This window comes from Trachurus japonicus, chromosome 16 (assembly GCF_045865225.1).
Source record: "Trachurus japonicus isolate A0001 chromosome 16, Traja_1.0".
Classification (NCBI taxonomy): domain Eukaryota; kingdom Metazoa; phylum Chordata; class Actinopteri; order Carangiformes; family Carangidae; genus Trachurus; species Trachurus japonicus.
The window spans coordinates 14,459,954-14,483,965 of NC_140922.1; the positions used below are offsets into that span (position 1 = coordinate 14,459,954).

Here is a 24,012-nt window from a genome sequence, read left to right on the forward strand (position 1 = left end):
TGTGTGGGATGGAGGACTTTTTTTTGTTGTTTTTTTTGTTGGATACATAAATATTCAGCATTTGAAAAACTTCCCCACTGAGAGATCTTTCAGTCCAGGACCAAAACCAATTCACTCTAACTACAGGAAACTGTTTTAAATAACCTGACCCAGTTAACTTCTTTTTCACTCCTAAGAACGACATTGCTCCTGTTCAGCTCCATTTGTAATACTAAAGGACGTGCCAGTTTTAGCAAAAGTCTAGACAGCATGACTGTGCTTACTTTGTTTAATTTGGTCATGATCCTCTTTTGCAATACATCCACCAAGTCTCATATCTGCACTAAAATGTTTTTTTTTTTTCAACATTTCTTGTAACAGAACTTGAAGTCAGAGCATTTTGCTGCTGTCTGTAGGGGATATTAATAGCTAACCCAAGGCTATAGTTTGAGGGAAGCCTTCTGAGCCCAGGGCTTGCCAGAGTTCTTGATTTACCAACCAAACATGCAATTATGTGTGTGCCACACAAATACCAATTTGGGTGTGTAAAACAACGAGTGGAGGTTTAAAGGGAATTTAGTTTTAGCGGTGGGTGACAAATGCGATTGGAGTTTGGGGGTTTATTATTCACTAAAGCAGCTGGGAATGTGGGGGAAGTCACCTGAAAGGCACAAGTAAAATGTATCTCTGTCGTTGTGTCTTTGTGTGTGGTGCAATGAAGCACTAATGACATACTGCAGCTCCCAGCGTCACTGTAATACACCCAGTATTTTTCGCTGCTGTTGAGTGCAAAACACTGATCTCACAGCATTTCTAAATCCACAGCTCCTTTTGCAGGGGGCCAGGGTGAAATGGTGGTATGCTGTCTGTCGTGCTGAAACCTCTCCACTGCAATAATGCTGTCATACAGACACAAATAGTGGGAATCTGATGCAGCATTGAAACCTCAAAGGTTTGTTGATCTTGTTGTGGTGCTAACTGGAAATCAAACCCTCTGTCTCACGGTTGCGGAGAGGTCAGGAATTTTGTTTTTTTGAGTCAAAGCCGGTGCCAACGCCTCTCGTTCATATGGCTGAGTGACGTTTTTTTCCATGAAATACACCACACGCAGGAAAAAAAGCGGAACCTCAATAACTCAAACCACTTCCTTGCATTCGTCCCTGCTTTCGACCGCAGCGACTGGTCCCCTCACGGCTGACCTAAGGGATATGAATAATCAGCCTGGACTCTGTCTGACAGCAAACAAGCCTGGCAATGCAGGAGTCGCACAGATCTCTGACACAGTGCTCTCTCTGTCTGTTGGAGGGTATTTTGAGGCACAGTGGAATGGGATTAGGGGACATAGAAATGGTTAAACATGCAGGGAATGCCAGATGGTGAATTAAATGGGAGTTTTTATCCTCTCCATATATTCTAACTAAGGGGTAGGGTGGCAAACACTGGAAAAAAAGTCTATGTGGTGCTGGAAATTATTGAAGGTCAATGGTACTTTTAGAGACAGCCGAGACAGCAGGGAGGTTTTCTCTTGTTCCTTAACTCATTCCACTGATCAAGTCTTGAATGCTGTTTTGCAGCTGTGCAGCTAAACAGAAATCTGGCTGTCACATGTGGCAGAGTCATTTCCACCTTTGAGCTATTAGCTTGGGGGCTCTTCACATTTGTAGAGCGTTTTTAATGATTTTGGCAATTTAGTTTTCTCTCATAAATGCCACTGGAGGTTGCTGTGATGTCCTGTATAACTTCATGCCTTTTGTTGAAAATGTAGTGAAATGTAGTGAAATGTAGTGAAATGTAGTCAGTACAGGAGAAAAACAGTCTCTTTACACATGAGTATGTTTTGTAGCAGCTGTGCCAAGTTGTTGCAATTATCAGCAGTCAAAGAAACGAGCAATGATATGCAGCTTGGAAAAGGAATGAGGCTGACGGTGTGTGCCACACAGTAATGAAGGTAGGAGAACTTGCCTGTGCTGGATGGGAATGTGTTATATTCTAGTCTTAAGTGTATAATCACAGGGTTTGTGTAAATGTACCCTCACATTTAAATGTTTTCCTGTCTGGTGCTGATAAACACCTATGCTCATACATGCGTAACTGAGCCTGGTGCCTCCCTACTACGTCTCCATTCTGATACATTGACTCAGCAATGATGCAGTTTGGCAGTGTTGGAGTATTTCTCTGAGAGTGCTTCGGCTTCCTTCAAATATTTCATACCTCAGCCCAGAGAGAAAGTGACACAGAGAAGTTGGCGACCACCAAGTTGGATTTCAGAACAGGACTGAGATGAAATGATGAGTTGTGCTTTACAAACATTCATTTCTTTCTGCCATTTTTAAATTGTGTATCTGACTGCCAGAATTATCAAGTTGAATAAAAATCAGTAGTGGTGCAAAGAGACCTTACATGTGTCAGTTATTGATGTGTGTGAATAACGGACACAGTGCGTCAGTTACTAAAACTAACAGAAAGAAGTAATGGTTTTTCGTCAGGGAGTACTTCCCCGATAAGAGAAACTGCTGATACTATCACATTTCCTAACCACATCATATTTACCAATGTAACAACTACTGAGTAACATGAAAATATCAACACCTCCATATCTTGTATTGCAACATAGTGTCGAAATGTACTTTCCAGGCAGCAGGTTGCTGATAAGTGGACATCCAATAGAAAACATACTACATATAGAAACAAACAAGATAAAGATCTTTCCATCATTTGCTTAGTTGAAGAGTTACTCAGAATCTCCTCGAATCACTGTATACGAAAGAAAAAAAAAACATAAAACAAACACAATGTGAACTGAGTGAACGGATAATTCTAAATGTCAATTCAGATCGTTTTTTCTTTAAAGACCCCCTCCCCAGGTTATTTTCACAGTACTGAACTATAGTGCTTTTCAGTCTTAAATGCTGTGCATTAAAGCACTGGGGAAATGTAACACATGTTTAGTGTTTGAGGTGTACCTGTGACGATAGAAGACCTTGAGAAAAAAGAGATAAGAGGACTGAAATACGTGAAACTAAGAGCGAGAGGGCACATTAATCTGCCAGCCAAACAGACAGAAGGCATGAGGCTTTTCTTTCTTCTCACTCTCCTTGGGGGGGCAGGTATGGTATGAAGCTGATAGAAACAGCAAAACATCTACTAATTATTGGGCTTCATCGGGTGGACACCAGAGATTTGCATGTAAATAGGATTAGTGATTAAAAAAGGTGACAAATCTATGTCATTTGTTTGTTTGCTTCTTTATTTCTCCTTAGTTGCCCTGGAGGTAGATGACAAGATTGTTGGAGGGTATGAGTGCCCCAAAAACTCTGTGCCCTACCAAGTGTCTCTCTTCACCGGGTACAACTTCTGCGGTGGGACTCTTCTGTCTGACGAGTGGGTGCTCTCTGCCGCACACTGCAAACCCAAGTAAGAAAAGTGACCACTGGCACTTGAACCACAACTCTACAACGGCTGCTTATCACTAAGGGATTCACATATGTTGTGTTGCTTTCATTGTGAATCTCTCTTGAGCTTAATAATGTGTTTAATCCTGCCAGGTCAAATGTAGAAGTTCGGCTGGGAGAGCACAACATCTGGGAACATGAGGGGACTGAGCAGTACATTATGTCCGCCGAATTTATCCGCCACCCTGACTACAACCCCCGCACGCAGGACAGTGATATCATGCTTATCAAATTGAGTCGCCCTGCCACCCTGAACAGCTTTGTGCGACCTGCAACTCTTCCCACAAAGTGTGGCAACGATGGGACCATGTGCAAGATCTCTGGATGGGGCAGTCTTCGTGCCAGCAACGACGGCTGTGAGTTAAAAGGCTGAATATGTTAATGGCTTTCATGTCATAAGAACAGTCGTGCATATTTTTTTCTGTCTTTTTCAGCAAGATACCCCGATAAGCTGCAGTGTCTGGATGCCCCTCTCCTGAGTGATGACACATGCTTTAACGCCTATCCTTTCCAAATCACTGAAAACATGATCTGTGCTGGCTACCTGGAGGGAGGGAAGGACTCCTGTCAGGTAACATGATGATCACAGCTAATGAAATACAAAACTGATAGGCTTGCATATACTGTATATCAGTGTGTATAACCTCATCTTATTATCCCCAGGGAGACTCCGGGGGTCCCATGATGTGTGACGGTGTGCTGCAGGGAGTTGTGTCTTGGGGACATGGTTGCGCTCTGAGAAAGAAGCCCGGGGTGTACACAAAAGTTTGCAACTACACATCCTGGATCAAGAACACAATGGCATCTGGCTGAGCAGCAAAGAGTTCACATGTAGCAACATCAGTAAAGTCAACTATTGGACATGCTGTGTGTACAGTGTGGTTTATATGGGTCTATTAGTTTGTCTCACACATGCATGCACACACACACACACACACACACACACACACACACACACACACACACACACACACACACACAAATAGGGCAGCTGCATTTTTATGCATTTTATGTGAAATTGTCACAGTAAAGTGTCACAACATTCTATGTGCACAGTGGTTTATGCAGGTCATTAGAATAAGAACGTCTATAAAACCAAATATCTATGGATATAACGTGTGAAACTGCAAATAACGTGTGAAACTGCACTTCTTCTCTCTCTCACACACACACGCACCCACACAGCCACCCACACACACACACTCATATATACGCATATATGCACCATATGTGCATATATGCACCATATAGCATATGCATTAATGCGTACAGGGCCGGCTCTAGCCATTTTGGTGCCCTAGGCGAGATTATTCTCAGGCGCCCCCCCAACAATGATTATAATGATCATAACGATAACATAGCAGTGTATCTCTATGTCCCCTCTGACCCTGAGATACACAACTTGCACAACAATCAGTAAAATTGCATTGAGTAAATCCTGGGTGAAGATATGAAAAAATCAGTCTCTTCACAATCATGAGAACAAACTGTTGTGGTGCTTGAAATGGGTATACGAAAGTCTGGGCTTCACAAAAGCAGTGGAATATACTGTATGATATAAGGCGATAAGTGTAGAAAAAAAATTGTGAAATTGCTTTTTGAGCATAAATGTTAGACCTAACTGTCATTCTCACCAAATGTATCAAATGTGGGATAACAGAAGCTAAATATTGACTTCACGTTACATTTCAAACTTCATGAGATGTGTGTAGCCCTAAATGAGACATTTTCTCCAAATATCAACTAAACAGACAAAATACACACAAAATGTACAATATTTAGCCTATATAATGTACCCAATATGTGTTGTCACTGTGGTACTGTTTGAGAGGTAAAAAACAACAACAACAAAAACTAGTTTGAGAGCTCAGCAGGTCTGAATACAGAGCTGGAGCTGTGGCCCACTGGCCCTGCAGTCTGAACAGGCTGAAGTCTCAACTCTCTCCTCTTTTTTCATAATCTTCCTCATCAAATTAGTCAGAACTTTCAACCTCTGAAGCACCGTCATCATCCTCACTACTTCTCTCTCTCTCTCTCTCTCTCTCTGAACGACTCGAAGCGCTTCACAGTTGTTTTGATTGACAGGTCGTCAAGGCCGTGCGTATTGAGGAGAGTCTCCCGATCACAGTAGTTGAACCGCATTTCTACTGCGTGAATGACCGAAATATGAACAAAAACAAAAAAAACATATCGAGACGGTCGGGCAAACGCGCCGGCATTTGTGCCACACATCTAATTAAAAATGTGGCGTGAGAGCATTCCTGCTGCAGTATCTGCTGTGTGTGTGACACAATTTAGGAACATGTTTGTCATTGTTTATTTATTTGTTTTGGGGTTTTTTTTTTACACAGAAAACACTAAGTGAGGGCGTATATATGAAATTGGCCAATTTTATGTATGTCACATATATTCAAACCTATATTAAAACGTATAGGTTCTTTCCGTGTGGGTGGTGGCTAATTTAGAGAAAGTCGGCTGACGTCACGTTTTAGTAACGCTTCGGCTCGCTTGGAACCAGGGCTGAGGTGATACCATATGTTGCAATACAAGATATGGAGGTGTTGATATTTTCATGTTTTTTCACACACTCAGTAGTTGTTACATTGGTAAATATGATGTGGTTAGAAAATGTGATAGTATCAGCAGTTTCTCTTATCGGGGAAGTAGCCTACTCCCTGACGAAAAGCCATTACGTCTTTCTTTTAGTTTTATGGCGCTATTTGCGTGTTTCCACTAGCACGCAGTACCTGCAACCAGGTACACTTTTGGTATCACCCAAGGGGGCAGTTGTCGGTCTGAGAAGTGAAGCTCACTTCCGCGTTCAAAAAACTGCAATCCCCTCGAATTCCTCTGGGGGCTGGTGTCAGAAGGGAGCATTCCCCATAGACCCCCATGTTAAAATCGCCGACTTTGCATCCTCAGTAAACATGTTAAAAGCCTGGTGTCAGAACGTTTTTTCGTCTCAATCGATAGTTTCTACCCCCGCAGACACTCTGAGGGGGGTGAATTTTTTTTTAACTCTACCGTTTTACTGTTATTAGGTTAAAATTCTGGCCAATTAGGGCGCGGAAACGTTGAGTGACAGGTCGAGCAGCTCCGTGGACAGCTGCTTCGAGGCCAATGGGCGGGTTCTCGGCCGGCCAATCCAACATGGCGCTGTTCAGGCCGCCATATTTGAGTCACAAAAACGACTCCCCAAAACCAGGGTGACGTCACGGACGCTACGGCCATTCTTTTTACAGTCTATAGTGTCGAAATGTACTTTCCAGGCAGCAGGTTGCTGATAAGTGGACATCCAATAGAAAACATACTACATATAGAAACAAACAAGATAAAGATCTTTCCATCATTTGCTTAGTTGAAGAGTTACTCAGAATCTCCTCGAATCACTGTATACGAAAGAAAAAAAGTTGAAGAGTTACTCAGAATCTCCTCGAATCACTGTATACGAAAGAAAAAAAAAACATAAAACAAACACAATGTGAACTGAGTGAACGGATAATTCTAAATGTCAATTCAGATCGTTTTTTCTTTAAAGACCCCCTCCCCAGGTTATTTTCACAGTACTGAACTATAGTGCGTTTCAGTCTTAAATGCTGTGCATTAAAGCACTGGGGAAATGTAACACATGTTTAGTGTTTGAGGTGTACCTGTGACGATAGAAGACCTTGAGAAAAAAGAGATAAGAGGACTGAAATACGTGAAACTAAGAGCGAGAGGGCACATTAATCTGCCAGCCAAACAGACAGAAGGCATGAGGCTTTTCTTTCTTCTCACTCTCCTTGGGGGGGCAGGTATGGTATGAAGCTGATAGAAACAGCAAAACATCTACTAATTATTGGGCTTCATCGGGTGGACATAGATTTGCATGTAAATAGGATTAGTGATTAAAAAAGGTGACAAATCTATATCATTTGTTTCTTTGCTTCTTTATTTCTCCTTAGTTGCCCTTAGTTGCTCTGACCCTGAGATACACAACTTGCACAACAATCAGTAAAATTGCATTGAGTAAATCCTGAGTGAAGACATGAAAAAATTAGTCTCTTCACAATCATGAGAACAAACTGTTGTGGTGCTTGAAATGGGTATACGAAAGTCTGGGCTTCACAAAAGCAGTGGAATATACTGTATGATATAAGGCTATAAGTATAGAAAAAAATTTGTGAAATTGCTTTTTGAGCATAAATGTTAGACCTAACTGTCATTCTCACCAAATGTATCAAATGTGGGATAACAGAAGCTAAATATTGACTTCACGTTACATTTCAAACTTCATGAGATGTGTGTAGCCCTAAATGAGACATTTTCTCCAAATATCAACTAAATAGACAAAATACACACAAAATGTAGGCAATATTTAGCCTATATAATGTACCCAATATGTGTTGTCACTGTGGTACTGTTTGAGAGGTAAAAAACAACAACAACAAAAACTAGTTTGAGAGCTCAGCAGGTCTGAATACAGAGCTGGAGCTGATCTGGAGCTGTGGCCCACTGGCCCTGAGCAGGCTGAGCAGGCTGAAGTCTCAACTCTCTTCTTTTTTCATAATCTTCCTCATCAAATTAGTCAGAACTTTCAACCTCTGAAGCACCGTCATCATCCTCACTACTTCTCTCTCTCTCTCTCTCTCTCTGAACGACTCGAAGCGCTTCACAGTTATTTTGATTGACAGGTCGTCAAGGCCGTGCGTATTTGAGGAGAGTCTCCCGATCACAGTAGTTGAACCGCATTTCTACTGCGTGAATGACCGAAATATGAACAAAAACAAAAAAAACATATTGAGACGGTCGCGCAAACGCGCCGGCATTTGTGCCACACATCTAATTAAAAATGTGGCGTGAGAGCATTCCTGCTGCAGTATCTGCTGTATGTGTGACTATACACAATTTAGGATCATGTTGGTCATTGTTTATTTATTTGTTTTGGGGTTTTTTTTCTACACAGAAAACACTAAGTGAGGGCGTATATATGAAAATGGCCAATTTTATGTATGTCACTATATTCAAACCTATATTAAAACGTAGGCTATATAGGTTATTTCCGTGTGGGTGGTGGCTAATTTAGAGAAAGTCCCATCCAGACACTGCATTACAGTAACCTGACAGACTGAGGCTTCGGCTGAGAAGTGTCTTTAACAAGTAGTGTGAGCACTTGAAAAGCTTCTTGAGTCACTGGCATGATTCATAGCTTTGTAGATTGACTGTAAATGGCAAGTGCGGCAACTGCAAGAGCGTAATACTGTCTAGGTGCCTCACTGAGAGTCTACAAACTCTGAACAACTTCAGGGGAATGGGGAGGGACATGTTTCTTGCTCGAGGATGCCTCAGAAAAAAACATAACAGTTGAGGAACCAATGACATTAACTGTATCTCAGAGGCCGGAAAATGCAGCTACACTGCTCTCTGTGGGTTGAAAGAGCACAGCATTTTGCACACTCCATAATCAGTGTGTATTGAGCACTGGGACAATAATTGCACTTAGCCAGTTTACTTTTCAGAAACTTGTCTAATTGTCACTAAAGCTAAATGAGATTACAACTGGAGTTGCACAGTGTGTTGGTTCAACCTGATTAGCAATATTTGTGCAGTCAGTTTGAGTTGGATTAAAATGAATACACAGGTGAATATTTACAGAGAGTTGTATGTCTTGAATCCTTCGAGAAGGACGCTGTTCTGTAACATCTGTGTGAAAATAAAACAGCATCAGGTGCACATATGAGGATACTCCATCATAAAATCCCAAAATGATTTGTAAGTGGATTTTGGTTGCTTGGGTGTGGCGGGGAGAGGAGGAGTGAGTCATCAGGCATTTACTTGACCACTGAATAAAGACTGGGGCCTAACGAGGTTTCTGAGGACTCAACCTATAGTATACAAAATACAGCTCTCGTTGCTGAGAAGCATGCTGAATGCTGCGCATTTCTTGTTTTTTTCAAAACATGGCCTTGGACAGGATGTTGATTCTGGCAGCACAGATGTCCCATGTTTTGAATCATACAGAGTTCCACAAACCGCATTTATGAGATACTTATGGCCCAATGGTTAAGAAGAGCCTTTATCCCTCTGAAGTGTCCTTTACTGTACATGCACCTGACGTGGCCACAGAGCTTTGGCCGCTGAACCCTCAGACTCTGCAATCACATGCCAGACGGAACAAACCACAAGGCAGAACAAACCAGGAGTTTGGCCGAGACCTCTGAACAAATACACAAAATAAACCAAGTAATAAAAAGGAAATAAAAGAAAATAAGCCTTAAATAAGCTTAATGACTGAATACTAACCAAATTATCATTAAGTAAAAAAAAGAAAAGATTCAACAAAACAACATTACAACACTCCCTGTCACCGCTCCAGCGATCCTAAGGATAAACATGGCTGATGGATGGATGCTACAATGATGTCATACTGCATAGTGCATAGGAAAAGCTAACATTAAAATCCATTAGATTCTCATCAAACATCATTTGACCACCCCCTATAAACAAGATTATAATACTGATAGTAATATGATGATGAAATAGCAATGTGTCATCATGGAGAAACCCCTGAATATAATAACATGTCCCGTAAAGGCAAGTCAGGTCATCGTCCCCTAAACACTGGCACAGCCTCCATACATGACATCAGCTGCCTGGTGGCGGCTTCTATTTAGGGTCTGACATGGAGCATGTTGACGGCTCAGGCCAGCTCCTGTGGCTAAAGGGTGTGGACCCTCATGAACAGACTTCCCTGTAAAGAAACTCTGCTGGGATGTCATCACGGTTTAATTAGGACAGTGGCAGCAGCTCAGAAAACCACGTGGGACAGCTTTTGTCTTTTGAAGTCAGAGATTAGTGGCACAGAGACGAGATTTCCTTCTACTCTCAGCTTTAAGTCTTCCACCATGCTTGTGTCTTGCCTCCTTTTTTCTTGCCTGCAGTTTCAGATAGGAACCAGCAGAGGGCAACATCGGATCAGCTTGACTGCAGAAGCAACTTCTCTTTTCCCACCCCAAGGTCAATTGAATACCTCCACCTTCAGTATGATGATGATCGCACAGCTTCTGCCAGCTGCCTAATCTGCTGATATGCTATGTGTAATAAAAATATAGCATCTCTAAGGTATAGCTGATACATTGGAGATATAAGTCAAATGAAATCAAATTCATGAATGAAATAATATCAGGTAAATATATTAGATTTGGGATGGATGTGATGGATAGAATAACAGCAAATAAACATTCCTCATTATCTCCACTGTTCTACACTGTGAGTTGAAGCTCCTGCCACGAAAAGTTTGCTTCGTTGGGAAACACGTGGGAGGTCACAAACTTTACATCGCGACGATGAGGTAAAAGAAACAACAAAGGAGGTCTCTGCATCGCTCACATTGATACCTTGGCAGCGGAACCCCGCCTTTCTCCTGACGCACGGCTGAGTCAGCGGGGGCGCACTGGAGTGATAAACGCCCCAAGACAGAAATAGCGCGCACATGGCTCCATCCCATCCTCATCCTAGTTGGATATAAAGACAACCAACTCCTGGCCAAGTTGCCAGACAAGAGAAACATCGAGTGGATGTCACGCACATTTAAAATCTGGGGAACGTAACATCAGGTAGGGTCATTTATTTTTATCATTTGTTTAGTCATGTTTTTCTTCTTCTTATTATTTTTTATTATTGTTATATTACTAATTAACTGAAAAAAATATTAATATGGTGCAATTTATTTTAATATATAGAAATGGTTCCTAATTTAAATGAAAACAAATGGATTGTGTAGAATTATTGCATGATGCAATTATTCAAAGAAATACAAACTTGAATAAAAACAGATTTTTAGATTTACGCTACTGGTTTGCTTTTCACATGTGTTGGAGCCAGAATTTATATAATTGAAAAAGTTAAAGTCTACACAAACTCAAATAGTTAGACATTGGAAACTGACAGCTTTAAAAAACAACAACAAAAAAACAAAACAAAAGTGTAACAGCTGAAGACACATCACCATGTCTCTTTGAACAATGGCATTTAGGGAGCTGTCAACCTGTGTGTGTAAGTGCGTGTGTGTGTTGGACTTTAGATTGTTCCTAATGAGCTGAAACACCTGTTGAAGAGGTTGCCATGGTAATTTTGCCAATAGGCTACATGTATGGGAGAGAGTGGTCTTCCTAAACATACATGTCATTTTGATGTTTCAAGAGTAAAAACTGTGGAAACAGTTGTGAGTTTTTTTCAAAAAAACTTCAACTTCAACTTTTTTCTAAAGTAATCAGTATTTGATAATATCTTGTGGTTAATGGGCAGCGGAGTATGACTGGCATCACTTTAAGAAGCTCAGAGTTCGAAAGTCTCCCTGCTTTCAAGCTCATTGTCCGAAAGACACTACATTCGTCTACAGCTGTGGAAAAATCCTGCGTGCAGCTGGGGTGTAAGTTGTGGTGAGGTGGACGACGTAAAGGGAAAAATTTCAGTCGGGTCTCAGACCCTCTCCCACTCTAGCGATGATATCACCCACTCTAGCCTCTGCTTGTCAGATGCAATACACACCCATTATAAACTTAAAAATGTTTCAAAAAAGAGCAGGAAACTTCATCGGTGGGGGCAGCTAGGATTGGTGGAGCATTGTAGTGTGTGAGTGTGTGTGAATGGGCGTCTGTGTCTCTATTGTATCATGTTTTGTGTTCACTTTCTATTATGAATCTGTACCATTGATGACTGAACTCCTGTTTTGTGTTTTTGTTGTTATTAAGGACCACCTCGAAAATGAGATGGCACATCATAAAAAACATAAAAAGTTGCACATAACCTTAATAGCTGAAAGTCTTGTGACCAATTTAAGTCTTGAATGAAATATGTAGGTTAAAATATGCCTGAGGAGATACATTTCAAACAAGGTTCCAGGGGGAACCACTCCACCATGAGCATTTGTGTATATTTTTAGTATAACAATTGACAGCAGGAATCCATCCTTCACACATGTACAAGCTATACTGAGATGTGTTGTCTTTATTTATCTTCAAGGTAAAAAACCACAATGGAACTGAAACCTTTACTGAAGAAGCTGGGCTCAGCACTTCGTGCCATCTTCACTTTCCTCTTTGCTCTGGTGGTCCTGGTTGTGATGGTTTGGGCCTATGTTCAGGGTTTCCAGCTAGTGACGTCTATGTATGGGATCATCTCCTTTGGCTTTTATGGACTACTCCTCTCTCTCCACGTGCTGGTCCAGAGCTTCTTTGCTTTCTTGGAGCACCGGCGAATGAAAGCCCGCACAGATGCGTGCACCTTCACCAAAACCATTGGCCTCACAATATCAGCTTACCAGGAGGACCCTGTCTATCTCAGAGAGTGCCTTAACTCCATCAAGGGTCTCAAGTATCCTCCCGAGCTGCTGCGCATCATCATGGTGGTAGATGGGAACTCAGACGATGACAGATATATGATGGAGATGTTCAGAGAGGTGTTTGCAGACGAGGATCCTGGTTGTTTTGTGTGGAAAAACAACTACCATACATGGGACCCCACCCAGGCTGGCCAGAATGTGGACAAAGTGGCAGCGATGGGCCCAGGAGGGGACGCTGATAATGTTATATTCGAAGATCCACAGCGAAAAGAGGTAGAGCACTTGATCCAGAGCCAGAGATGTGTTTGCATCATGCAGAAATGGGGCGGCAAACGGGAAGTGATGTACACGGCATTTAAAGCACTTGGATCAGCAGTCGACTATATACAGGTATCTATTTATTCTCATTTATATCCTAAAGTATTTCTTCAGCTAAGATAATTTGAAATTAAACAAAAAAAAAAAAAGACAATGTTGCCCAATATTAATGTCCTAAATCTCTTTCTCCTTCCCCAGGTGTGTGACTCTGACACTAAGCTGGACCCCCTGGCCACATTGGAGCTGTGTAAGGTGCTGGAGAGCAACACCAAGTACGGCGCTGTGGGAGGAGATGTGATGATCCTCAACATGAAAGACTCATACATCAGCTTCATGAGCAGCCTGAGATACTGGATGGCTTTCAACATTGAGAGAGCCTGCCAGTCCTTCTTCAACTGTGTGTCCTGCATTAGTGGGCCTTTGGGTGAGTAAAAAGTCTTTTCTACTGTATGTAGTAGGTTCATTGGTGAACGAGGCAGCAGCAGTCGTATCTTTAATGCAGAACTGTACCCCGTTGTAACTAATATTTCTTTTTTCTTTATCTGTGGCTCCTTAAATGGCTCCATGAAGGTCTGTACAGGAACGACCTCCTCCAGCAGTTTCTCGAGTCTTGGTACAATCAGAAATTTTTGGGAACTCACTGCACATTTGGTGACGACAGACATCTCACCAACCGAATGCTGAGCATGGGCTACGCCACAAAGTAAGAACCCACTCACCGTTGTTATGTACAGAAATTACAAAGGAAACAGATCACACATCAGATGATATTAAAATGTGATGAACAGGAAAGAGTTCTTATGCCATTTTCTGATCCTTTTCCTCAGATACACGGCCTGCTCCAAATGCTACACAGAGACACCTGCTCAGTTTCTGCGCTGGCTGAACCAGCAAACTCGCTGGACAAAATCCTACTTCCGTGAGTGGCTCTACAATGCAATGTGGTGGCACAAGCACCACCTCTGGATGACGTACGAGTCCATAATCTCAGGTGTATTCCCCTTCTTTGTCACCGCCACTATCATCCAGCTGTTTTGGACTGGCACGCTGTGGGACATCCTCTGGATCCTGTGTTGCATCCAGCTGATTGGGTTAGTGAAAGCAGCTTACGCCTGCATCCTGCGCAGAAACTTCATCATGGTGTTTATGTCGCTCTACTCAGCCCTCTACATGACCAGCATGCTGCCTGCTAAGTATTTTGCCATTATTACCATGAACAAAAGCAGCTGGGGAACATCAGGGAGACGTAAAATGGTAGGAAACTACATACCCCTTCTCCCTTTGTCTGTGTGGGCAGCCATTTTACTAGGTGGGCTCGGATACACAATCTACAGGGAGAGTCAACTGGACTGGTCCACTCCAGCCAAGATTATGGAAACTCAGTTTCTTGTCTTTGGCTGTGTGGCTTACATTTGCTACTGGCTGCTTATGATGTTCCTCTACTGGATTTGGTTCCGCAGGTTATGTAGGAATCGCTCCCAAACATACAAAGTGACTGTGTAGGCTTAGTGAAGAACTACACCGAAGAAGTTGATGTATTTGAATTTGACTATTTACTTTATTTTATGAACTTGATTTCTTAATTTATTGTGTGTTGTGTTTTAGTAAATGGACAAAGACATTTTATGCAGCTACAGCACCAACAAGAAGAATAAATATTGGTAATAATGGTACCAAGTGACAAATATATAACTAATATATGAGGACACATGTTTGGTTCAAATGGAGATGTTGAGCATTTTTGTGAAACTGTACTGAAGGCTTTTTGACTCGTGCACACTTCTCAGGTTTCTCTCTATCAGATGATAATAGAGACAGCCTTTAATCAATTATTTATTCATGATATCCAAAGATGGGAAAACTGTTTTTTAGTGAACATTTTTGTTTTAAAGGGTGTAGGATTCTGGGTTTGGTGTATTTAAAAAATAGTAAGACATATGTTCACATATGTGTATTTAGAACAGAAGCAACTCACTGTGCCACTTCAGTGACCATTTCTTCAGCACTGTTACTGGTATTGCACTGGATCCTGGGCCGGCACTTGGTTCTGCTGTAGATTTACTTGAAAATAGAGAAAAATGCAGTTATTGTACTGTGGGTAAAATGTACAAGTTGGAGATACCATACCTCTTCGAGAAAAATTGACATAATTGGCAGTGATACTGTGGCTGAGGACCGGAGATGGAGTCAATTAAAAACAGTTTCATTAAATATTATACTTATTTGCTGTACACTACTTGTGATATGTGAAGTATGGACCTTCTTTATATGATGCACTTTCTTTATTTTTTTTTATTACAGAAGATAAAGGACAAAGATGTGTCCATTTTGTATATTTTCTAAATAATACACTTGTTGTAAGTTGTTCTAATGGCTGGAAAATGTCTGAAAATGTGAACAAACTGATGGTCTGGGGAGGGGTGAGAAATAAAATATTTTTTCTAACATGCATAATTGTGTTTTATTTGGATCTAAATCACAAATAAATAAATATGTCTAATGCCAAAGAAAGATATGTGTTGTACCTACTGTGTACTATTTGCAAGGAAAAAATAACATCAGCTCTAATTAGGCATTCTTCTTCTGTATCAGCGTGAACATCGTTGCTAACATCCACTGGAAATAAGTGGCACATGTTCATGGTACAATACAGTGCAGTGCCATTAACTTCATATAAACACAGATTTATGAATGATTAGATTTCACACCTTATACCGTTATCTGTCAGCTTTGTAGCATTTCACCCTAACCCTCCTTTTGAAATTCAGTTTGTAATCTATTTTGCTGAGAAATGTGTGTATTGGTTTAATGTATTTATGGCAATTATGGTTGTTGTGGTACCCAATATCTGATCATTTTTTGTTCATATTCTTGTCATGAACAGTTAATCTATTACAATAAAATACACAGGGTAGAATAAGTATTTGAACCCCTGCTGATTTTTTTTTGCTTATTTCACTTGATCAAATGTAAATTAATTTAGAACCTTTATATGCTTATATTATTTCTGGATGTTTTGTTGATATTCTGTCTCTCTCTGTTAAACTAACCATAAAAACTATAGACTGCCAATTTCTTAATGGGGGAGCAAACTTACAAAATCAGCAGGGTATCAAATATTTATTTTCCCCACTGTATATAAGGACCACAACTGAAAAATATTCCATTACACCTCTTTGGTTTATGATTTGAAGAGTGTAAATATTGTATAGTATTGTATATGTATAGTCATACTAGTGATGCTTTAAGGAGCAGCTGTCAGCATAAGCTGGGTGGGACAGAGGCTTTATAATTACATTCAAGTTAATGATCTGACGTTGTGACGAACATCTTTGTTTTGCACGGAAAAGTTCTTTTTACATAATATGTAGGATGGAGCTGTTGTTTGTAGTTTTAGAGTGCTGTAAAGGTTCAGAGGGGGTGACTCCCTGTTTTGTAGAGCTGTCATATGTTTTTGTTGGAGAAGAAGCAGTGGTTTAGCAACTCCACTGACAGTCAATATGCAGGACTAAATAAACAGGCACATGTTTATGTTCAATAACATCATAAATGTTCCCTGTTGCATAAGCCTGAGTGGTCATGAGTACACAGACACCTGAGTGCATTATTGTCAAGAAAATGTCAAGTGTGTCTATACATTCTTATGTTAGGTGTGGATGAATTCTCAGTCAAAATTGTATTATTACAGCTATATGGGTATAAGAAACTCACAAGAGTTTATTATTTCTAAGATTGACAGTGGCTTCCTTGGGTTTGGTCTGGGTTATGTCACATGCATTATGGCTCCGCATGAGAAGAAGAAGAAGAAGAAGAAGAAGAAGAAGAAGAAGAAGAAGAAGATATTTTTGCCCCCCCTGTCTCCCTCAGAGAGTTGGAGACTCTGTGTCCATCTCTCCAAAGGAGCTAGAAGCTAGAAGCTAGGAGCCAGGAGCCAGGAGACGGGTGCGGGCCATGGGCATGGCCTGTTGATGGTCCGGTCTTTGATAGTAAAGTAGGTTAAGACCACAAACATCCCAGATGTTACTATAAATATGATTCAAAACATGGTGATTTTTACCTGCTAAGTCTTTACTGAGTGATATTTGGTTAAATGCACCTCTCAAACTCAGGCTTGTTAGCACTGAGTTAGCTCTATGAAATAGCTATAGAAGTCAATCATTCCTTTTCAGCTCTATTATCAGAGCCACAAATGCAATCATGGAGATGGTGTATGTATGGTTCCTGGTTTCCCTCTGCTACAGTTTTTAAATGTTGAACTGGTGTTTCAGTGCAAATAAAAGCTCTGAATACTTTTTCTACCACTGTAGAAAATTGTCCTGCATCACAACTTATCAAGACAGACAACTGGTTCTTTGGCTGTTTCTTTGGCGCACAACTGATGGAAGCCAGACAAACAGTCAAACATTTTGCTCATCTAAGCTTTACACCTCGCTTCTTATATCATAATAGATTTTTTTTTGCAACAGCTGTTCAAAGTGTAAGTGGGAGTTTACACAATATGTTGACTCTGTGACCACAACACCACTGGTAACATTGGAAACATTTCTGAAACAATGCAACGTTCACCATTGTTGTTGACTTTCCAGCAGATAGTCAGTGACTCATCATAACCACTGCTGCTGGAAGTAACGGTAGTTTGGTTGGCAAGATTCTTTTCTCACATGAGTAAAAATGTCTGGATTTCCTCAAGAGCTGCATCAACGTTACTCATCAGATTTCAGAGCATGTTTGGTCTCTAATATCCACAGATATTCCGCCCAAACTGTAAACCACACAGTTATCATTTTAGATCTCTGAGGTTAGTCGGTAAAATAAATCCGTTTCTGTGCACTTAGAGAGTCTGAATGAGTCAGGGAGAGGGGAGAGAGGGGAAAAAAGGAAAAAACTAAAAAGCTTTGGAAGGGCAACAGAAAGTCTGACGAAGCCAAACATCACTTCCCTCCTAAGTCTGTTTTCAATTAGCTCGCACTCCCCCACCCTGTCTGGGTCTCCTTCCCTGATAACAGGAGGGAGGGACAGTTTCAGCCCGGCGCACATGTTGGGGAACACGTTTGATCCGCAGTAAAGAGGAAGCAGAAGCCACAAAATGTTGTGTCATCTTTAACACTGACACTTTAACAGACTTCATTTGTCTGGGTCCCCCCCCAGACAAATGAAGCTCCCACAAAGAGCTGGAGGAGGATGGGGGTGAACTTATACAGAAATCTATAACAACAACCTCCCCAAAACTTATGAAAATTACCACAGTGGTTACGATTTCTTCATCATCATGACATTTACTGACGTCAAAATTAATACAAGGTGACAACTGCAAACCCTGTGGGTGACAAGCAAAAATGTGTATTGCTTCATTATGATAATGCTCATGGTATATCATCAGAAATAATTAAAAACGGTAAAGAATTACTTTGTTTTCACTTTCCGATGGTGTGGCCTTTAGATTCATAGTTATGCTATTTTCCTTTTCTTCCGAATCGGAAATGGAAATGAGGATAGAATTCCGTGAGATCATTTAGTTTCTTTTGGCACACATTTAGACAAATTGAACTATAGGGGTGTTCACCCAGTCTGCAGAGACGGCTTTTATCTGATGACCTCACGCTGAGCTACAGCATGCACACTCATAATGGTGGAGCTGCCATCATTTACAGGAACTTGCGCAAAAACTCAGAGTTTGACGCTGCATGCCAGCTGAAACCAATCAGAGTCCACAACTTTTCCCAGAGTTCCCAGAGTCACAACGTAGCAGTCAGGGCCAGATGTGTCTTTGTTTTAGAGCTGAACCAGGGGTTGGTCCTTGGTCTTTTCAGGATCTGTTTAAATACGGGATAAGAGAACAATTAGCCCCAGTCCCAAAATTTGTGAATTATGATTTGGTCTGCTATTTACCTTAAAGCAGAAGTAAGCGATCTGGTCGTTTTGGCTAATGCTGCGTTCCAGGCAGGCTTTTGAAACCGTAAATTACAGCTTCAAGTCACGACTTACGACTTTGTAGCGTTCCAGGCAACCCACTCGTGTTTTTCCGACCTGTTTTACCTGTGAAAGTCACTATAACGGCCACTCGTAACTTCCGACCCGTGAACCCGTACCAGATCGAACTGGTACGACTTCACAGGTCGGGAAAATACGAGTTACGGGTTGCCTTGAACGCACCATAACTTCTTGTCAGCCGATGGAGTTAGCAGCCCCCGCCCTCGTCATGGATCTATTGGTCCTCGTCCCTACGTCACCGCATTCACGCGCATCCCTTGGCTGCACACACAGCCCTGCATGCCGTTCTCTCTCCTCATTGGATAAAACTTGTAGGATACGAGGAAAGTTTTCTCCTCGGCTCAGAGCAGAGCAGAGTGACTGAGAGACCCGTGTTTCTGTCCAAACACTCTATGTAAGTGATTGCTGTCGGAAGATAGAACTATTTAAGACTTATATTAACACAAAAATATCGCTTACTTCTGCTTTAATTTGTTGCAAAGTGAAACAAGCGAAGAAATGGTATACTGTTTCGACTAGACAATTTTGAAAGTACCAGCAGTGATTTCCATAATCACAATCAGATCATTTCTCCCATGTGTCACAAACACACCAGAGGCAGGGAGACACGAGTTGCCACTGCATATTTGGCAAGAGTCAGCTGCAGCAACAATAAAAACTTTGTTGAGTTGAGTCGACTCATCAATCATAATAGTTTATTCTACAATAGAGGAGTTTGTTAAGTCATAAAGTGTGTTCAGATTATGATAAATCACAACTAAACAAACACGTAAGTACACCATAATTGCTTTCTAGTATTGTGATGGGTGTGTACAAAGTTATAAACTTAGATGAAAGCCCAAAGCAGTTCAAAGTTTCACATTAGGCACAAGGATGACGCCTTTAATCTATAATTCTGAGAGAAAAGAAAGTCAACATGTGAGATTTCCTGAAGGAACTTTTTTTTGACGTGGATCCATTATGATGCCTTTAACCCCATGGGCACTCCTCTCTGTTGCTTATTACCAATTTAGCTGTGTAGAGTGAGTTGGGATCCAAAAGAGAGAAAATGTGTTGAAGACCCAGTGAAGAAGCACCACACAGCATAGGCCCGAATATGTTTTTATAATCTGAGTAATCCACAAAAACAATCCAGATAATGCTTCACATTGGTGTAATTCACATTCTCTGATGCCTTTCACAATGCATCACTGTTTGTCTTGGCAACTGAATACCCCAGTGGAAAAAATACGAGCAATCTGCCCATTAAATGACAAGATGAGTGTTGAGTCATGTCTGATTTATATTTAGTTACTCGACAAGTGCTTTATAAAGCTCGCAGATCCCAGTCTCTCCTCACACTGTGAGGCTCACAGTGTGTGTTCTCCTCCAGTGAGACACTGTATCTCTGCACTCATATAAACTAAGTGTAAATTATACCAGTTTAGGGTGAAGAAGTTCTTATAAATGTTAAAAATGTCAAACACCTTGATTCTACAATGAACAACAACACTACATGCACACAGCCTACAATACAGGTTTGGTAGCAGAGAATGAAATGTCATTGTTTGTGTTAGATTGCATTTACCTATGAGCTGGCACATTAACAGTATAAAACAAAGAAGCTGGTATTTGCATTTCTTTTTTGTATTTAGTTTTTGGAGCTTCTATTTTCATATTTCAGTTCCCAGTTATTTAATCAATCAGTTGTTTCCAATTTTCTCTGAATATTCAAGTTAAAGTTGTAAAAACAAAACTTTTTAGAGTGGATTTAGATATAATATTCAAAACAGCTTAATTTGGACATTTTATGCCCTATTCTATAGATACAATATAAGCCAGAGACCCCTGCTAGTATTCAATGTGGAAAATGTTCCCTTGATCTGATATTGCTGTACCATTTAATTTGAACTAAATTTAAATATGGTAATGTATTAGAAACTCCATGATGGACTGCTACAGGGTTTACAGTAATCTATGTGCCACACAGAACAGGACCAGAAATTTACTACACACTTCCAATTGTATGAATTGCCACTTACACATGCACTAGTTGATGATCAACAATTGCTTTACTTACTTAATCTCACTGTAGGTCTGAATGGATAGTTTGATCATAAATATATTTTTGCTTGCAATTGAGGTTCATACTTTATACATGATCACAATTGCACTCAGGAACACCACCGTAAGTATAGAACATGTAGTAAAATCCACAGAACCAGTGCCACACAATCCCCTTTCCTCCTCCATTTGTGTGTTTGTATTTATAGTCAAACCATTACACTGGGGTTCTTATTTTGAGTCCTTATTAATTGTGTTTCTACTTGAGAACCAGTACTTTATTAGGGGAACCTCCCTATCTCTGTTGTAATAACATCCCGCGGTATATTGTCTCTCTGTTGTTTCCTGTGTTGGTTTTTGTGTTGAATTTGAAGGTGAACTTTTAATCTCACATCCAATCTCTCACTTTTTGTGATCAAACTGGTGCAAGCTCCAAACTCTGTTTTCAGACAGCGAGTCATCTGATGATCTCCTGTCACTGATCCTACAGTGGTTATGAAAGTGATATACTGTCTCGCTTTGTATCCACATTATTGTTGTAGTGTAGGATTTCCCCAAAGTAGCTTTGCTCTTTTCTCTAACAAAAGAACAAAAGTGACCTTAATCTACATGTTTTGAGTTTTTGGACTTTTTGCCTTGTTTTGGCCTCTTTTTCGATATCTGAGGAGAAAGCTCATTTCAAAAGTGAAACTATACTCTGCAGAGCTCTGTCCAGAAGGAAGATAAAATACATGAGATAAAATGATATTTCAGGCCCTGAGAGACTCCATTGATTTCTCTTCAGTTGGAGCAGTTTGCCTACTGACCGTAGCTCTCATATTACTCTCACAATCACAGAATAAAAGCAATAACTAAATCAGGTTAATCATTTAGCCACTTGATTTAGGTATAGTGTCAGAAATCATGCTCTCGTTCACTCGTTCACTACTCCCTTCACAACGGACAATAATGAAGACAGATGTTAAGCACCAGCCAAAAACTGCCATTATCAATTTGCATCATGCCTATTAACTGTTGAGTTGTAACCTTTGCCCATGTAAGTCAGGTTTTAAAGATGGGTGTTGACAGTGAAGTTATTGTTTGCAAAAGGAAAGTGTTCCATCTGAATCACATTTCTGAGTTAATTAAAACAAAATGTTAAAGTGTTTCCATGGTGTAATAGTATGTGTAGGGCTTAGACACAGCTCAGGTTCAGGTAGACTCAGTGGCATGACTCAGAGACAGTTAAAAGTTCAAAACAGTTGTTGTGCTGTCAGGGTAACTATAAGCATGACATACCGAGACAAAGGCGGCATATGGTCCCATATACTGCCCCAACTTTCAATATACCAATGAAACATTTAAACCCATAGAGTACTAGAGCATTCTTAAACTGTGCACTGCAATGCCATTTGCAAGAAAAAATGAAGTATACAGTGCTGTACGAATATGCTGTAACAGTACTGAAAACCGATGAAGATTTAAAATGAAAAAAGTCCAAGATTTAAAACTGTCCTTCATGGATACCACAGAATCATTTTGTGTTGTTAACTTGACTTGTAATAGCGTTCCTTAGCACGGGTGTAGCAGTCTGCTGCTGAAGGAGCTGCTAAGAGCCGCATGGTCCCACATGGTCCCACATGGTCCCACATGGTCCCACATGGTCCCACATGGTCCCACATGGTCCCACATGGTCCCACATGGTCCCACATGGTCCCACATGGTCCCTACAAACCACATTATTGCCTCAGTGTGGACTACAGACAACTACAATGCTCCGAGCCACAGGGCACAGGAGAGCGAGGGCCCGATAATCACTGCTTTGAGACCAAACACCTTCATGGTTGGAAAAAGGAAGCTACACTAATGAAAACTCTTCTCTTGTATTTCTTTAGACAAAATAGGATTTTCTTTCAGTTTTCCTTTAGTATAAATCTTTGAGGGGTTTATCGGAAAGTCCTTTTCTCACTAAGGATGAGGGCTGTGGTTTCGAGGAAAATAGGCATTGATGCCAATGAGAGCAAACTGTGCTGGAGCTGTTCAACACCTCCTTCTTGTACCTGGAACCACTGACCACCGTTTCAGTTTGTTGCTCCTCAGGTATCGGAACAAAACGAAACAGGAGGTTCTCAGTGAAACACTTTGTGGCCCAGCATTTGTCAGCAACGTGGCTGTTATCATCTGTGTGGCTAATTTACCACCAAAGTGTACAAGCTTCAGACACGCTGTTCTCTTCTCTCCCTGAGGACTTACTGACTGTTGTCCATATGATTTCACTTGCTTACTGTAAGTGAAAGTACATTTTTCTCTGTAGCTCTAGAGATAAGGCAGTGTTGAGCAGCTCAATGGAGAAGAAATCATTGCCAGCAACACTTTTGGCACAGCAAATCAGTGGAAACTGCAAGAGCTGATTTTTACAAACTATTTTATGCTTTGCACCTGCACACAGATGTTCAAACAAGCACTTCTTTTGCACTGTGTTTTCATGTAACCTCACTTCTGATTGTATACCATTGTATACCAATATTATACATTCTGCAAATAGAAATATTTTCTGCTCATGTGCAAACTTGAATCCCTCATGCATTTCTGATCATTTGTTTAAGAGCTTTAAACAAGTTGGAATTATTTTTCAAACATCACAATAAACTCATACCAGCCCTACTCTGAACCCATATCTATTAGCAAGAAACAGTGAGTGAGTCTCAAGGGAAAGCTCAGGCTCCTCGTGTTTAAGGTCAGTTGTGAATACCGGTATTTCAGACATGACAGATTATTAGAAGAGGACTTTAAGCAGGAGGGAAATTTTCTTCACTGCTGCAAAAGTATAAGGACATGTGTGTGGGAGGATGACGGTGGTGAGGTCAGGACCTGGGGAATTGTAGCCAGATTAATCAGACGAAAAGCACAATCCAAAAACAGGGAAGT

General features: G+C 40.8%; 2 protein-coding genes across 2 annotated transcripts; both read left to right on the top strand.

Moving 5' to 3' along the window:
* Positions 1-2,994: 2,994 nt before the first annotated feature.
* On the top strand, positions 2,995-4,291 carry LOC146972059 (trypsin-3-like). The gene is made up of 5 exons (XM_085801848.1): positions 2,995-3,086; positions 3,240-3,393; positions 3,525-3,787; positions 3,866-4,002; positions 4,095-4,291. The coding sequence occupies exons 1-5, from the start codon at positions 3,047-3,049 to the stop codon at positions 4,242-4,244; spliced, it is 744 nt and encodes a 247-aa protein (XP_085657974.1). The 5' UTR covers positions 2,995-3,046; the 3' UTR covers positions 4,245-4,291.
* A 6,598-nt stretch (positions 4,292-10,889) lies between these two features.
* Positions 10,890-15,521, top strand: has1 (hyaluronan synthase 1). Its single transcript, XM_085801816.1, has 5 exons — positions 10,890-11,026; positions 12,435-13,143; positions 13,270-13,495; positions 13,642-13,774; positions 13,899-15,521. Exons 2-5 carry the CDS (start codon positions 12,448-12,450, stop codon positions 14,572-14,574), a joined length of 1,731 nt encoding a protein of 576 aa, XP_085657942.1. The 5' UTR covers positions 10,890-11,026; positions 12,435-12,447; the 3' UTR covers positions 14,575-15,521.
* The last annotated feature ends 8,491 nt before the right edge of the window (positions 15,522-24,012 follow it).